Below are 16,817 nucleotides of genomic sequence, written 5' to 3'. Positions count from 1 at the left end.
TGTTAGACAACATTATTATTGCAGGCAAATTCGAGGGGGGTCGATGTTCGATCGAGAGAGGGCGGGCAAAGTCTGCCTCGATTGACGTCACAAAAGGGGATAGGCGGAGATGGGCGGAGTCACCCCCAAACAACTTAATTAATGTGACAAACAATAACTAAAAAATTATTGTTCATCAACATATAAAAAAAAAACTATTTCCAGGTGCCTTCAAACAATAAACAATGCAGAGTAGGATGGTTATTGTTTACCACGACAATGATGCAATACAATTGGAATGTCGATGTATTGCAATTGGAGGTCGGAACACAAAATTGCACCCCGAAAATAGCAACCGTTTTTATCACGAATGTGGTTCAATGCGAAATGAATTCACTTGTTCACTAACAATAATTCTCTTTTCTAAAATGCTCCTCCTGCCTGTGCCCAATTTCATGGCTCTGATCGCCGAATTCTGCGCTTCAATCATGATTCCCGGCTTATGTGCAACCACCGAATTTCTGCGCTTGCCTTGTAAGCGTAGAATCCCTAGTAATGAGGATTACGCACGCGCAGAAGCCAAGATTTGCCGCTAACCCGTGAAATGTGCTGGCCATATAAAAGCACAGAAATCTCTGCTTCCGTAAGAGCATACGGCATGCAGAGCTATGAAATTGTAGCTGGCCTCCCAGAGTTTGAGAATGGTGCCTTTAAAGTTGGTACTGAACCAGGCTTCAGGTGAAACTTTATTTTCCAGCCAAATTGATGTTTGAGTCTCATAATTCATTTTGCATTAGGCATCAAAATGCGAGTGGCAAATCAAAGACGACGAAGTCAATTCATAGTCTGATTGTGTATTGTTCACAAAAAAGTGCCATTCTCGCTGCGTGACAGGATCCTTGGTCGCATTAGGAAATGCCAGAAAATGTATATCGGGATTTTGCTTAGAATTTCTTAAACACCCACCAAGACACAAGACGTTGGCATGCTGACTAAGCACTTTCCTGTTTACTTCACGTGTCACATAACATCGACTTCCAACAGTACTCGGAGACAAAACATATGAATGAATCTTGTCGCTCAGGCCGAGAAGGATCGCGTAGGAAAACCTAGTGAGTGAGCATGAGGTGGAGAAATGTTTCAGCCCTAGGAGTAGGAATGAATGGTGCGAGAGTGCATGAGGAGAGCATGCGCATACCTGTTGGGCCATGTGCCAAGGGCCCAATTAGAGCTGCTTAGCACAGCTGCTTAGCAGTCCTTGATAAAAACAAGATTATCAACCAAATTTCCACAAGATTTTCAGGATAAGCAAACCACAGCTGATTACCAGGAACAAGCAATATGCAACAAATGGAAATTTGGTTGGTTATCCTGTTTTTATAGAGGAATTTTCTTGCTAAGCAAATTTTTGTGCTAAGCAACTCTATTATTGGGCCAGAGGTCAACTTCCTTTTGATAGGGTGATCCCTTTGCATGCAGAGCACACATTGGCTAAACCTCACATGCATATCATTTGCATATCAGACGCTTTTCATGATTTGAATAAGGCCAAAGCCCCGCATTTTGAGTTGCACTTTCTTGGAAAAATGAAATTTATATAAATATAATAAAAACTGTTGTTTAATTTATTCATAAAAGTAATATAAAGTCACAAGAGATATAAAGTCCACACAAGGTCTTACAACGAATTCTTAGAAACCCTCTTTACATTTTGTTCTTGTTGTTCACATAGCATTGCCCCCTCGCGGCATTTCTTGAACACCCGGCCGCCAACTGCACAACAAACAATCCTGTTCTGGGCGAGCGGTCAAGAGCACTGGGTTCAAGCTCTGGTGTTTGACCAGCAGAGTGTGGGTTCGAATCCGGCCATGACACTTGCTACTTAAAAATGTGGAAGGTCCTGCTTTCTGCTCTACCGGCCAGGCTTCGGACTGATGATACCCAAGCCTACATCCATATATTTCAGCCCTAAGAGTAGGTGGCAATGGCCTCTGGAAAAAAATAATTGTAGCCCACACCTTTAAGTGGCCTTCAGGCCTTGTGTGTCTGGCAACATGCATACAAAAATATATTTTTATATATATAAAAAAATTGCCACTATATGTCACCACACATTACATTTTTTGTACTTAAAGGCAGTGGACACTATTGGTAATTGTCAAAGACTAGCCTGCACAGTTGGTGTATCTCAACTATGCACAAAATAAGAAACCTGAGAAAATTTGAGCTCAATCGGTCATCGAACTTGCGAGATAATAATGAAAGAAAAAAACACCCTTGTCACACGAAGTTGTGTGCGTTTAGATGGTTGATTTCAAGACCTCAAGTTCTAAATCTGAGGTCTCGAAATCAAATTCGTGGCAAATCACTTCTTTCTCGAAAACTATGGCACTTCAGAGGGAGCTGTTTCTAACAATGTTTTATACCACCAACCTCTCCCCAATACTCGTCACCAAGAAAGGTTTTATGCCAATAGTTATTTTGAGTAATTACCAATAGTGTCCACTGCCTTTAATAGTTTCGAGACTCGTAGAGTAGAAAACCGACTGAGTGTTGTGTGTGCTGTAATGTCGTAAGCAAGTGTTCTACTTGTGATGTATACATGTACTCAGGGAGTCAAGCCTTGAATAACACCAAAGCCCCGCATTTATTTGAGTTGCATTTTCTTGAACAAATCAAACTTGCATCATTTAAACAATTTGTTTTAATAAATGACTTATAATGAGTAAACAAAAGTGAAGGTCTAATTCTTACAAATTCTTTGAGTCCGCTCTTCAAGTATTTTGTGATGGTGCACATCAATGCCCCAGAGTGAGTTAAAGCAACGTTTCAACATGCTTCAGTCATCACCAGTATACACATGTTGACTGGCATAATTTGGTAACTAGTGTACGTCTATTCACCCGAGGGACTTTGAGTGACCAGGAGAAATAGACCCCTCTTCTGGTCACTCACAGGCCCGAGGGGAATAGACGTACACTAGTTACCGAATTGTGCCAGTCAAAAGTGTTTTATGTGAAATATAAGAACAGAGAGGGCGCTGTAACCTGGCACTATTTGCAAAGACTAGTGCCCGCTCGGGCACTAGTTCCCGCAAAACAAGTTTTAATTATTCTTCAAATGGCTTCTTCTTTGACTTTAAGTTCCTTTAAGTTACAAAGTAAGTTCTTTTAGGTTCCTTTAAGTTCCTATAAGCATTTAGGGATCAATTCCTTTAAGTTGTTTTCTTTTTCTTGCAGACAATCGCAGGGGTGACTTTGGAAGAGGTCCTTTCTTTGCAGACTTTCGATGAGGTGACTTCGGTAGATGGTCTTTTTTGGCAGACTTTCGACGAGTTGACTTTGGTAGAGGGTCCTTTTTGGCAGACTTTTGTTGAGACAACTTTGGTAGAGATTCTTTTTTTGCAGACTTTCGACGAGGTGACTTTGGTAGAGTTGTCACTGCTAAACTGTTTTTACTCCACCAATCGATGCCATGTTTTTTCTTCTTATGATTCTTGAGACTGATGTTATGGTTGAAAGACTCGTCACAAAGGTCACATGAGTAGGGTTTAATCCCAGTATGGATACGGGTGTGCTTAAACATGTTGTACTTCTGGGTGAACCGACGACCGCAAACATTGCACTCAAAATTTTGTTCATTGCTGTGAATTAGCTTATGCTGCTTTAGAGCCTGTCTCATAATAAACACTTTGTTGCAAATGTCGCATTTATGTTTCCTTAGTTTCTCTCCGCGATGCACCTTGAGGTGCATTTTGAATGCATTCCGAGTGACGTAGCGCTTTCCACAATAATCACACAGTAGGTTTCTGCGTTCCTCCTCAGTTTTGGTGTGTTGCTCCATATGTTGCAGTAGAAGTGTATGCGAGGCACTGACAAATCCACAAACTTGACAGACTTGATGGTTCTCTCGTCTATGCTGCTTCAAATCTGCCACGTAACTTTCACATTGTTTACAAAACCACAGCACCGTTGAGAAATCTTCCGCTTTCATTGTAGGCGGTAGTGACGTGGTCTTCTTAGATGGGGTTTTGTTGTTATGCACCTCTTTATGTTGCGTCGAATAATGCTCAATAACGTGGACCTTTGTTGGCAAATGCTCCTTGCAAATGTTACACTGATGCACTTTTTGCTTTGGCCTGGTGGTAGACGGTAGAAGACAAAATGTTTGATTTAAATGAAAGTGGCTTTTGAAAGTTAACTTTATATATAACACCAGGATTGGCGCACGCACACAAACATCATTATTAACAATCTTAGTGACGACAAAGTTTGCAATCAAGTATAAATTTGAACGGCAGTTTAAGATCATTCCGAATTCATATATTTTGGTTAAAAGGCATAATAGAGTAAGAAACTCTGTCAAACTTATCCCTTTTCCGGCATCCTTTAGCTCTGTATATGAGTTGCATTTTTATGACTGAGAAAATTTCAGTCATGCATTCGTGCACTTAGTAGCATGCATCCTTGTATTCATGGGCCAAAATGGCATGGTGAGATCGATCACCCCTAGGAACAGGTTGTGAGCTTACCCGCTCAAACGTATCCGAAAAACAACAGGTTATAAACAGCTCCAGCTGGTTAGGACTGCAGATGGTCATTATCAACCGTTTAAACACCCCAACGTGACGCACTCTCCACCAATAGGATAAGCAAAACTGTCTGAGGTATTTATGAATGTTTGATTACCTGGTTATACTGAACCATATCTCAAAGAAACTGTGCAATGTGTGTATTTTTGCAGTATGGGAATAAAGTCCACCCGTATGCCATGCCATAACAAGTCATAGCCTGACTAACTCGGGAACTGGTTGTGTGCAGCTTTCATGTTTAATTTCAAAGTAAAATAGTTTGTCTTTGAAAACTTGTCAATTATTTACCATATATTGGCCAACAAAATGAGGCATCTAAACTTATTAACATGGTCATAAAAACAGTTTGAAGGCACTGAACACTAGTAGTAATTACTCAAAATTATCGTTAGCATAAAAACTCTTGGTAACGAGCAATGGAGAGTTATTCAAGGTATAAAACATTTTGAGAACCTCAATCATAGTTTTTGAGAAAGAGATACCCTGTAATTAAATTGTCACTCAAATAATAAAAGACTTTTGCCCTGAAGTCTTCATTTAGGCATATGAAAGCGCACAAATTTGTGCATCAAGGGGTTTTTTTTCATTCAGTTTTCTCTTTAAACTTTGATGACCAATTGAGTAAAATATTTCACAGATTTGTTATTTTAATGGCTTGGGCGATATCAATTTATTTTATTCACGATATATCACCGACAATATATCGCGATATTCTATATAATCGCGATTAATTAAATTTGACATCATCAGTATTCAAACTCCAAGTGAAAGTTGTAGAAGAGACAGTCATAGCATAAGAGAGGTGTTCTAATGACCTATTCTTCTAATTTAACTCCAAACCTATGGGGTGCAAGATGTCTCAGCTAGCAAATACATCGCGATATTTAATCGATATCGCGATATATTCGATAATATCGTGATATCGCCCAAGCTTAGTTGGGATACACCAAGTGAAAAGACTGGTAAGAATAAACTATAAATAATAGTCAACCTATGAGTACAGCTATACGTATTAATAATCTAATAAGGAATTGATGGGTCTGAATAGAGATGGTATTGTCTCAATGTTTCAAACAGTATACTCATCTTCAGGAGAATGCTGGTCTTTGAAAATTACTGAATGTGTTCAGTGCCTTTAATCTATAGATCTATGCCCAAAACAACTCTCAAGATACTCACATCTTGTCAGTGTCTTCTTCCATTTCATCACTGTCCCAGCTGTCTGACGATGATTCATTTGTTTTTTTGGGGAGAAGCTGCATTAATTAATAAAAATACGATCAAACATTGTTGGAGATTGTAGTGTGTGCCCATAGGACAAAGTTAAAGGATGGCGCCCTTCTAGCCCTATGTAGGACTCTTTCTCTGTACACCGCTACAGAGTACTAACTATGAGGGCGGTTTTTGGGGGGGAAATTTTCAAAGCTTCATAACTCACTTACCTGCAACAAGCCACTAATTTCAACAGATTCACATTCCATGGCGGCATACATTTTTCTGCGGTGGGTTTTGGTCGTCATATATTCTCCACAAATCCATTATTTTTGTGAAATAATGCAGCTCCCAATGTCATAAAATTCCGGTTTTGATCGTTTTCTTACAGTGTTGTCTTGTCGCCCATGCTATGCCTACGGGTATACATTCGCGTGCAAGACGCAAGATGCAAGATGCATGAATTCTTGGTCACCGTATCTTGAATGCACAGCGTTAACATGCTATGCAAAGCAAGATTTGCGCCTCGTGCGTCTTGCATACACACGGCAGACTGTGAGAATCTGAACAAAAATGGAAATTTCTTAACGTTGGAAGCTGCATTATTTCATGAAAATGACGGATTTGTGAAGAATATATGACAACCAAAACCACTGCAGAAAAATACATGCAGCCATGGAATGTGAATCTGTTGCAATTGGTTGTTTCTTGGAGGTAAGATTTGAGTTATGAAGCTTTGAAAATTTCCACCCCAGAAATGAACCCTGATACCCAGGACGTCACTGTAGTACAATACAAAAGTGTAAGGTCGCCAAGGCTAGGGCCCTTCATATGTTCTGTTTTAAAAAAATGTTTGCATTATTTCAAATTAGTAACCATGTCTTGTACGGGTGCCCATTTATCCCTGGATGGAGAGAAGTAAAATTTTAACTATAACTGCTTTTTGTAGTGCATTGCTCAGGGACCCAAGTGTCACGACTGGGACTTGAACCCACACTCTGCTGAACAGAAACACCAAAGCTTGAGTTCGGAGCAGTTATTCGCTTGGCCACGACACCACATTTTGGGATGGGTGTACTGCCATAATGGCAAGTAAACCAGAAACATTACTCTAGGTTTCAAACAGTGATTGGCACAGTCACATCAGAGGCTAAAACATGGAAGATTCTCTACTCACAGTTAGTCCACGTCTTCTGCGAGGGCGTCGCTCGATATACTCTGGCACATAATCTGAATCGTTGGGATCATCGTAGGGTTCTTCTTCATCCTCCTCCTCCTCTTCTTCTTCTTCTGATTCTTCTTCTTCTAGTATTACTACATCTTCTTCTTCTTCTTCATCTTCTATTACTATTACATCTTCTTCTTCTTCTTCTTCTTCTTCTTCTTGGTGATATTGTTCAGACCACTCCTCCCTGTCAATGACCACAGTACAGGGTTTGTTAACACTGGGGGAAGAAGCTTGATTTACTTTCAATCTTACAGCTCACTGGATGCACAGCTAAAAAATGTTTGCCCCTGAGAGTTTCACTGTCTGAATTAGCATCACAGTCAAGGATGAAGCTTTTTTTATGACCTCCTTAAAGGTTTCTGGTACTTTTTCAAAATGTCCACAGATTTACATTAAACTTACAGGGTTTGAAAATGGAAGGAGAAAGCTTCCCTTCAAATACTACTTACTGGGGTTCTGTAGCTTTTGAGAAATGAGTAAAAAAAGTCACAAAATAATTTTCATCTCAGTGAGACGAAAATTATTTTAGCAAGTAAAAACCAACTAACCGGTTATGATTGTATACCTTACCATGTAACATAACTGGTTAATATGTTTTTACATGCTAAAATTTAGAGAAAAACATTGGTGTACTTATTTCTCAAAAACTAAAGCACCTCATCAAGTAACATTTTAAGGGTAAGCTTTCTACTATCGTCTTCAAACCCTGTATTATCTGTGGACACTGTGTTTTGTGTTGGAAAAAAGTACGTCGACTGCCCCAAACCCCCAACTATTGCATTTTCTGTGGCCCCAAATTCCAGGGAATGGAAGTTTTTGATGGAAACTACCAAACAACAATGAATATTTACCTCTTCTTAGCTTGCTGTAGGTTTTCCAGTTGCTCCTCTAAGCTGAAAATAATGAAAGAAATCAGAAATACCAATTAAAAGCAGTGGACACTATTGGTAATTACTCAAAATAATTATCAGCATAAAACCTCACTTGGTTACGACGAGTAATGGGGAGAGGTTGATAGTATAAAACATTGTGAGAAACAGCTCCCTCTGAAGTGTCGTAGTTTTGGAGAAAGAAGTAATTTTCCACAAATTTGATTTTGAGACCTCAAGTTTAGAATTTGAGGTCTCGAAATCAAGTATCTGAAAGCATACAACTTCGTGTGACAAGGGTGTTTTTTATTTCATTCATATCTCGCAACTTCGACGACCAATTGAGCTCAAATTTTCACAGGTTTGTTATGTTGGTAATTGTCAAAGACCAGTCTTCTCACTTGGTTTATCCCATCATAACCATAAAATAACAAGCCTGTGAAAATGTGGGCTCAATCGGTCATCAAAGTTGCGAGAAAAAACACCCTTGTTGGATGAATTTGTGTGCTTTCAGATAAGAATAAGACTTCTAGCTAGAGGTCTTTTACTATTTTAGTGAGAAATTACCTCTTTCTCAAAAACTACGTTACTTCAGAGAGTCATTTCCAACAATGTTTTATACTTTCAACAGCTCTCCAATGCTCATTACCAAGTCAGTTTTTAAGTTAATATTTGTTTTGAGTAATTACCAAACGTGTACCTTCTCTTTAAGGTTAATACCAATTGCTGTTAAATAACAGATAAGTTGGGATATTAAATTCTTAGCATAACAGGAAAAACCACAATCTTTGTAGCAGCTCTACTCATGGTGCATCTCGTCTCTTATCATAAATTAAGGGAATCAATGTGTGGTAAAGAGGTTGTCAACTAGTGGTTTAATACCAACGAGGCCTGGTTCTTTACCGAGACAAAGTCGAGGTAAATTATAAAGCACCAGGCCTCGGCGGGTTTAAACCACTAGTTGCAAACTGATTCAACACACTTTGATTCCCATTCATAAATACCATAAAAACATCATCACTTTTTGGTCAAAAATTTACATAAATGCAATAATTATAGTTGTTAAATGATTTCTTTCAACACAAAACCCCTCCAGCTATGAAATGGTAAAGCCCTCCGCCGCCCTCGGGTTAACAACTCCTTATAAGGGAATGCTGTGCACTTCGCGCGTATCGCATGAAAGCACAACTGTTTCAGCCGTTGCTCTCGACCAATAGGAATGAAGAAACTGTCTTATAAGAACAGGTGCAAGATCTCGTGTCACGCCCAACACTTTTTACCGGTCATAAACAAAGGTTTAAACACACCCACGTGACGCGCTCTCCACCAATGGGAATAGCGAAACTGTCTGAGGTATTTATGAATGGTTGTTTTATCAACCACAAGTTTAAGTCAAAACCCTTTTTGGAGTCCTTTTACATAAAGTGTGACAGTAAGTCGACTAAAGCCAGGTTCATACTTCCTGCGAATGCAATACAAATTTTGTCGTCACAAATTCGCAACAAATAACTCACATCAGAAACTTGGCTGAACTGCAAACACAGCCATTCAGAATAATTAAGCACCAAAGATTATGAATGGAGAAACAACTTTGAATAGAGTATCTGGTTTGGGTAATTCAGCACATAAAATGCTCGCTGATATCTATGAGTGAAAGCCTCGAGTGATTTATTCAATTGGCAGACAGTAGACACCTTTCATTTTGTAGCACACTTTGTACCAACAAACTATGCATCATAAATTCCAAGCGTTCACGATTTAAGTTTCGGGGGGGGGGGGGGGAATCTGATATTTTTCTTTTCTTAGGACTCACTGTATCTCAAGATTATTGAAGGTCCTTACCGATCCAGTAAACAAGATGTGAACAGTTCGTCTGTTCTCCATTTAGGCCTGTCTGGATAATTGACATATCGATCAAAGTATGGGAGTTTCTTCATTCTGTCTCTTAGTGTCTCCCATCGTCCGGCTTCATGAGGGAATATCCTATGAAGCTCTGTATGTACTTCTTCGTCTTCATCTCCTTCTTGGTTTATCTCGCTTCCGTGGGCCAGATCCAACTCTAAGCTGATGAAACAAATAGTTTTATTACTAATAATAATAATGGCTTCTCATAAAGTGTCAACATCCCTCACTCAGTGACGCTCAAGGCGCTTAAACATTCAGTATTCTTCTGCATAGCACCACGTTATCGTTTCCAACGTGCTGGGGTGCAAATACGCAGCCAATCAAACCAACAACACCAAGGCGAACTCCTTCTCTTTGCGATAAAAGAGATGTCAGACAACTCGTCCGTCAAACAACTTGACCATTCGGACAACTTGACAGTTGAGACAGCTCGACCGTTCGAACAACTCAACGGTTCAGACAACTTGACTTTGAGACAACTCAGCGAATGGCCAAGACAAGTCGAAGGTTGAACGGTCGACCTCTGTTACTGACATATTTACACAAAGTTCCTGTAAATCCTAACCCTTACCTCCCCCCCCCCCCCTCCCCAGCCCTGTGCGCGCCCTGTACTGAGGCCATCATCATGGCCATCCATTGACTCGTCTCGGTCCTATAAGCAAGTTGCTTGACAGTTAAAAAACCACCGTAAAGTTGTCCAAACGGTCAAGCTGTCTCAACCGTTGTGTTGTCCAAACGGCCGAGTTGTCCGACGGACAAGTTGTCTGAACGCCGATAAAAGCACTGGGTTCTTTTACGAGTGTTAAACAACACATGGGACCAACAGCTTCACGAATAACGTGCTTTCTGAGAGGAAGCATCATGGTTACAAGTCTTACTCAAGGACAGAGGTTTCACGGCTGGGACTCAAACCCACATTCTGCTGACCAGAAATAAGGCCATATGCCAGAGGGACGTTTATCAAAGAGTCTTTCAGACAATCTACTTTTTTAATCCACTTTTACTCGAATAATAATGCAAATAACCTCTTTCTTACCAGTCCAATAGATAACTGGTAAATGCCTCATCGTCACTCCATGAAGTAAACTCATCCTCAACGACCCTCCTAGTGTATTTAAGAAGATCGGAATGAGGGAGCATTTGATCTCGAAGGTTCTCCCATCTGCTAAACTCATTTGGAATGAAACTCTGTAGCCCTTCATATAGATGTACACCATCTTCAACTCCGTTATTGATCTGCTCCTGCACTTCAATGCAATCCTCTGTAGTCAGCGGAGATGAGTCGTTAATCTTGGTCGATACATTTTCATCTCGCACCATGCCATCCTCTGTAGTCACCGCAGAAGTGTCTGAAATCTCAGAAAGTGCATTATCATCTGGTATGTTGCTATCATCTTTTGGCATCGCAGAAGAGACTGCAATCTCATTTGATCCATTCCTATGTCGCACTTTGCCATCCTTAAAAATAATAATCACAGTAGCATAGTCTGCAATCATAGCTGGTAGGTCAATATTTCGCACCTTGCAACCATCTGAAGTCGTTCCAGAAGAGTCTGCAGTTTTGGTTTGTTGATTCTCATCTCGCACTTTGCTATCATCTGGAGCCGTTTGAGAAGAGCTTGCAGTCTTAGTTGGTAGTTTATCATCTCGCACGTTGCCACCAACTGAAGTCGTTTGAGAAGAGCTCGTAGTCTTGGTTGTTAGTTCGTCATCTCGCACTTTGCCACCATCTGGAGCCGTTTTAGAAGAGCTTGCAGTCTTGGTTGGTAGCTTACCATCTCGCACCTTGCCACCATCTGTATTTAAAAGAAAATGCTGATGAGAGGACGGAATAACAAGCTGATGCAATTGCAAGAGAGTTCACTGGTTGGTGTTTTCACGGTTAAAGGCAGTGGACACTATTGGTAATTACTCAAAATAATTATCAGCATAAAACCTCATTTGGTAACAAGTAATGGGAAGAGGTTGCTACATGTAGTATAAAACATTGTGAGAAGCGGCTCCCTCTGAAGTGACATAGTTTTTGAGAATGGGGTAATTTTCTATGGATTTGATTCCGAGACCTCAAGTTTAGAATTTAAGGTCTCGAAATCAAGCATCTGAAAGCACACAACACGTGTGATAAGGGTGTTTTTGTCTTTCACAGTTATCTCTCTCGCCTCGGTATTGAAATGACGAACTAGTTTGTCGACTCCCAATACCTCTGAGAGCTACCCGGTAATATCGACTAGTCATCCTAAAACCATGTTTTATTTGTATTATAATCATTCATGTCAATAAAATTAGTATTCATCATACCTTTATCTTTACCTGTTGTTGATTTCTGTTCATCATGCACGGACACTGCTCCTGACCCCGAACCTCCACAATACTTGGCATCATATGCTTGAAAAGCTTCGAGAAGTACCTAAATATTTAATCAAAAGTAAATTTAATCAAACATAGTACTTTATTAGTAGAGACATTGGAAAAGTTTCCGTATGGCGCCACCACTTTTTCATTCGAAATAAAATAATATAGTATCTAATTTACCTGATTGATATATCCCTTTTTGTAAAAATGAGTGAAAAAGTGGTGGCGCCATACGGAAAGTTATCCGAGACATTTCGTGGAAATAGCCTACATTTATAAAATAGTAGATAGACAAAAGTTTGCTCTTTTCTATCATCATCATACGATAATCACAGAAATGGTGCAAAATTAGGAAAAGTTTCCGTATGGCGCCACCACTTTTTCATTCGATATAAAATAATATAGTATCTAATTTACCTCAATGAGATATCCCTTTTTGTAAAAATGAGTGAAAATGTGGTGGCGCCATACGGAAAGTTATCCCAAAATTAAGTCAATGCAATTTAATTTCAATTGTGTTAAATAATTTTCTTATCCCCGAAGCAATGTAATTGTAATTTAAACAATAACAATTTGTCAGATTTACTCGCCATGTTTTTTTTATCACGAAAATTGTGCAATGCAAGGAATGCGAACCAAAATTGCTACCTTGTTTTTTTTATCACGAAATTGGTTCAATGCAAAACAAATCGGACCAATTGTTGAAGTCCATGAATTCACTAACCCTGGCATGTTCTCTTTTCTGAAACGCTCCCCCTGATCGCCGACGCTTGAATGGCAAGTTCGGGTCTTCGTTGCTCTTATTGCTCCTGCCGCCAGCCGGAGGCTCCCAGTAGCTACGGTCATGACGGTAGCTAGCACTGCCGCCAGGGACAGTGTCGGTGGCCGTTGCTGGCTTTGCACAGTTCGAGGACGGTTCCTTTAATGTTGGTACTGAACCAGGCTTCAGACGAAACTGTTTTGTCAAGCCAAATTGGCGTTTGAGTCTCACAGATTCTACTTCGCAGTTGGCCTCAAAATGTGCACTGCATATCCTCGACGCCAGTATCAATTTAAAGTCTGTTCTTGTTTCGTTCACAAAGTTGAGCCATCCTCGACGCGTAAAAGGGTCCTCAGGAAACTTCAGAAAATGTACCTCGGGGTTTTTTGCGACATTTTTTGAACACCCGCCAACTGCACAAGACGCTCCTTTCTTCTTCCTATTCATGGTCATACTGGACTTCATATGTTCATACTGACTGGGCCCTTTCTACTTCACCACATAACATTGACTTCATCTTTTAAATTATAAACAATTCTAAAATATAAAGCAGTTATTCTCACGCTGGTCAAGACTCAATGAGTAGAAAACCGACCGAGTATTGTGTGCTTGACCATGGCTTGACTTGATCGCTATCGACGTCCGTGTTCATCCGTATCGTCCCCGTGTACTGTTTGTGCATGTTTCATACGTGTACTGTGTAGTGTATACGTAAGTACGTATGTCGCACGTCCACGTACGTCGCGATTATCGTCGATTCGATCGTCATGATCGTGTGGGGCTTCCCGCGGTGGTCTTCCTATCTTCCCGCCGACGATCCACACACCGGCCAAATCATAGAGCGCCCCCATCCTAGAGCGGCGAGCAACAACAAGTGCATGGCACGGTCGGTTCGCAGTGCTGTGTGTGGCAGCAGCAGTGTGGCAACTGCCTCATTTGCATAAAGACTATAGCACCGCATTTTGAGTTGCAACTTTTCTACATTTAATTTAAAAAAAAACTTTTTAAAGACATGATTTAGAGCAAGCAATAAAAAATACATCAAAAAGGTCTAGCAATGAATTCTTAGAGTAATGTCCTGTTACACTAAGTTCTAGGTCTTTTGATTTTGCCATGCCAACGTATCTAATAATCATCGTCAGGAGAACTAAAAAGTGTGTGGATTAGGCGTCTTTATGGATTCAGAGGGGGGGGGGGGGTAGAGTCTAATTGTTTGGAGCTTTTCACCCGAAGAACTAAGAACAGCCAAAGCAGAGTTCTATTTTTTCATCATGGTGGGGGCATACTCTCGACAGACCAGCAGACATCCATACACAATTACTAGTGCATTAACAGTGTGCCATTTGCAGCCAATAAATACAATAACTTAATGAGAAACAAAAGAGAAAGCAATAGTTCTTTTGGCCAACTGTTGATCACAGAATTTAATCGGTATTCTGGGGGAACAAAAATTTTGCACAATTTTACTCTTCGGAGCTTATAAAGAAATAATCAATTGTCATTTCAGATGTGCATTATAAATACTGTGTGAGAAACTTGATTTCAAATTTGAAACATGATTAGTTAACTAAGCATGTACTAAATAATGAAACTGACTGGGTAAGCGACAATAATATCTTTAAAGGCACTGGACACTATTGATAGCTACTAACTATTAGCATAAAAGCTTACTTGATAACGAGCAATGGGGAGCTGTGGATGGTATAAAACATTGCCAGAACCGGCTCCCTCTGAAATAATATAGTTTTTGAGAAAGAGGTCTCTCACTCAAATAATAAAATACTCCAGCTGAAGCCTTTTATTAGGCAGATTAATACACACACGTTTGGGGTATTTTCATTGTTCTCTTGCAACTTCCTTGACCAATTGAGTCAACATTTTCAGAGTTTATTTTTGTGCATATGTTGGGATACCCCAAATGAGATAACGGTCTTTGACAATTACCAAAGGTGTCTAGTGCCTTTAAACAAGTTGTTTTGCTGGAATGAGAATCTGGATGAAGATTACCATCTCATCTCATCTTGTGAAAACACCATACTTTGAAATGTATTTTTTTTCTCTCACTTCAATGGTTTCTGATAGGAATAATTTAAAAAAGCAACCAATTCTTTGCTTAAAGGCAGTGGACACTATTGGTAATTACTCAAAAGAATTATTAGCATAAAACCTTTCGTGATAACGAGTAATATGTAGAGGTTGATATTTTAAAACATTGAGAGAAACCACTGAAGTAATGCAGTTTTCGAGAAAGAAGCAATTTTCCACAAATTTGATTTCGAGACCTCAGATTTAGAATTTGAGGTCTCGAAATCAAGCATCTGAAAGCACACAACTTCATGTGACCATGGTGCGACAAGGGTGTTATTTTCCTTACATTGATATCTCGCAACTTCGATGACCGATTGAGCTCAAATTTTCACAGGTTTGTTATTTTAGGCATATGTTGAGATATACCAAATGTGAAGACTAGTCTTTGACAATTACCAAAAGTTTCAAATGTCTTTATAAAAATTACGACAAAATACCTTTACAAATTCTAAGCTGCAAAGTTGAGCTGCAAAGTCAAAAAATACTTAAATATAAATAATCAGTTGGCAATCCATTTCCGAGTAAAGCATGGAAATCTATATGTAAGTTATATATACACATTCTGTGACCGTCAAAAATATAACTTAATTTTCTCCAAAATATACAGCTACTTAATTTCAAACATTGAAAATATTTAAAATTAAAAAAGTATTGAAATAGAAAAAAAGAAACACATTTTTCATTTTTCATTTTTTTTCTATTCTTAAAATTATACAAATTAAATAAAAGTAATTTCAACTTTAATTCTCATTCTTCATCATATTTTTCTTTTAAGTTATAATTCTCTCCAAGATGGCCCACTGACTTAAGGCACATCTTGTTCTTTCTGTATTCATTTCCCTTAGGGAAACCCAAATTTAAATGTAAACTGCATAGCTCTTAGGAAGCTCATGATGTGTCAAAAATATATAGTATAAAAATGTGACTATAAAAAGAGACTTCTGCAAAATAGTCTGATACTGATCGTATCTGCAATGTTCTGGATCAAAAAGAAAGATTTATCCATGTAAAGCCTTTTCAGTATTTGTAAATTTGCAGCCAAAATACAAAAATAGATGTAAAATTATCTGGGAAACAAAATAGCGGAATATACTTTTTTTTTATGTTCTACCCCAAAGAGGGGTATTTTTATCAAAAGCAACAGTATGGCCAGCATTACTAGTAATGTACTTTAAATTTAAAGGCACTGGACACTAATGGTAGTTACTTAAAATAATTATTTGCATAAAAAACCTACTTGGTAATGAGCAAAGGAGACCTGTTGATAGTATAAAACATTGAGAAACAGCTCCCTCTGAAGTAACATAGTTTTTGAAAAAGACGTAAATTCTCACTAAAACATTTGAATCTGATAAAACACATCGAGCCTTTTTAGGCGTCTGAATGCACACCATTGTGCAACAATGGTGTTTTTCTCTTTTATTATTCTCTTGTAGTTTCAATGACCAGTTGAGACCAAACTCTCACAGGTTTGTTCATTTATGCATATGTTGGGATACACCAAGTGAGAAGACTGGTCTTTGATAATTACCAAAGGTACAGTGCCTTTAAATAGTGTGTGTGTAAATAGTTGTGTTAACACAAACCCTATAGTAGATTAAACCCCAACATTAGAAAGTATAGGAAGGTTTGCGGGAACCCCATGTAATAATAACCTCAAAATGAGTTGGGGTGGTTATGAAAACAACCATAGCTTCCTACATGTCCAACTCAAAGTTCGATCGGAATGCAGCATACTGCTAACCTTACTATATCATATTTCCACCATGCAAAGTTTCAAATCCAAATTAGAAAGTATCTGATCCCGTATGTGCAATAAAGTGTGCGTCCGAT

General features: G+C 39.1%; 1 protein-coding gene across 1 annotated transcript; it reads right to left on the bottom strand.

Annotated features, from left to right (window-relative positions):
• Positions 1-2,440: 2,440 nt before the first annotated feature.
• Positions 2,441-13,504, bottom strand: LOC117291512. Its single transcript, XM_033773260.1, has 8 exons — positions 12,861-13,504; positions 12,083-12,191; positions 10,821-11,580; positions 9,722-9,943; positions 7,862-7,903; positions 6,960-7,194; positions 5,750-5,826; positions 2,441-4,117 (listed from the first exon to the last, which is right to left on the bottom strand). The coding sequence occupies exons 1-8, from the start codon at positions 13,341-13,343 to the stop codon at positions 3,178-3,180; spliced, it is 2,868 nt and encodes a 955-aa protein (XP_033629151.1). The 5' UTR covers positions 13,344-13,504; the 3' UTR covers positions 2,441-3,177.
• Positions 13,505-16,817: the final 3,313 nt, after the last annotated feature.

The sequence above is a fragment of the Asterias rubens genome, chromosome 6 (assembly GCF_902459465.1).
Source record: "Asterias rubens chromosome 6, eAstRub1.3, whole genome shotgun sequence".
NCBI classification, from domain to species: domain Eukaryota; kingdom Metazoa; phylum Echinodermata; class Asteroidea; order Forcipulatida; family Asteriidae; genus Asterias; species Asterias rubens.
This window is presented reverse-complemented; position numbering and strand designations above follow the sequence as displayed.

Coding starts and splice junctions, on each gene's coding strand:
- LOC117291512 (XM_033773260.1), bottom strand. CDS start 13,343: ATGAATAGGAAGAAGAAAGGAGCGTCTTGTGCAGTTGGCGGGTGTTCA. Junction 11,581..12,082: donor AACAACAGGTAAAGATAAAG/GTATGATGAATA, acceptor TTTTAAATACAG/ATGGTGGCAAGGTGCGAGAT. Junction 4,118..5,749: donor GAAGAAGACACTGACAAGAT/GTGAGTATCTTG, acceptor GTCTACCACCAG/GCCAAAGCAAAAAGTGCATC.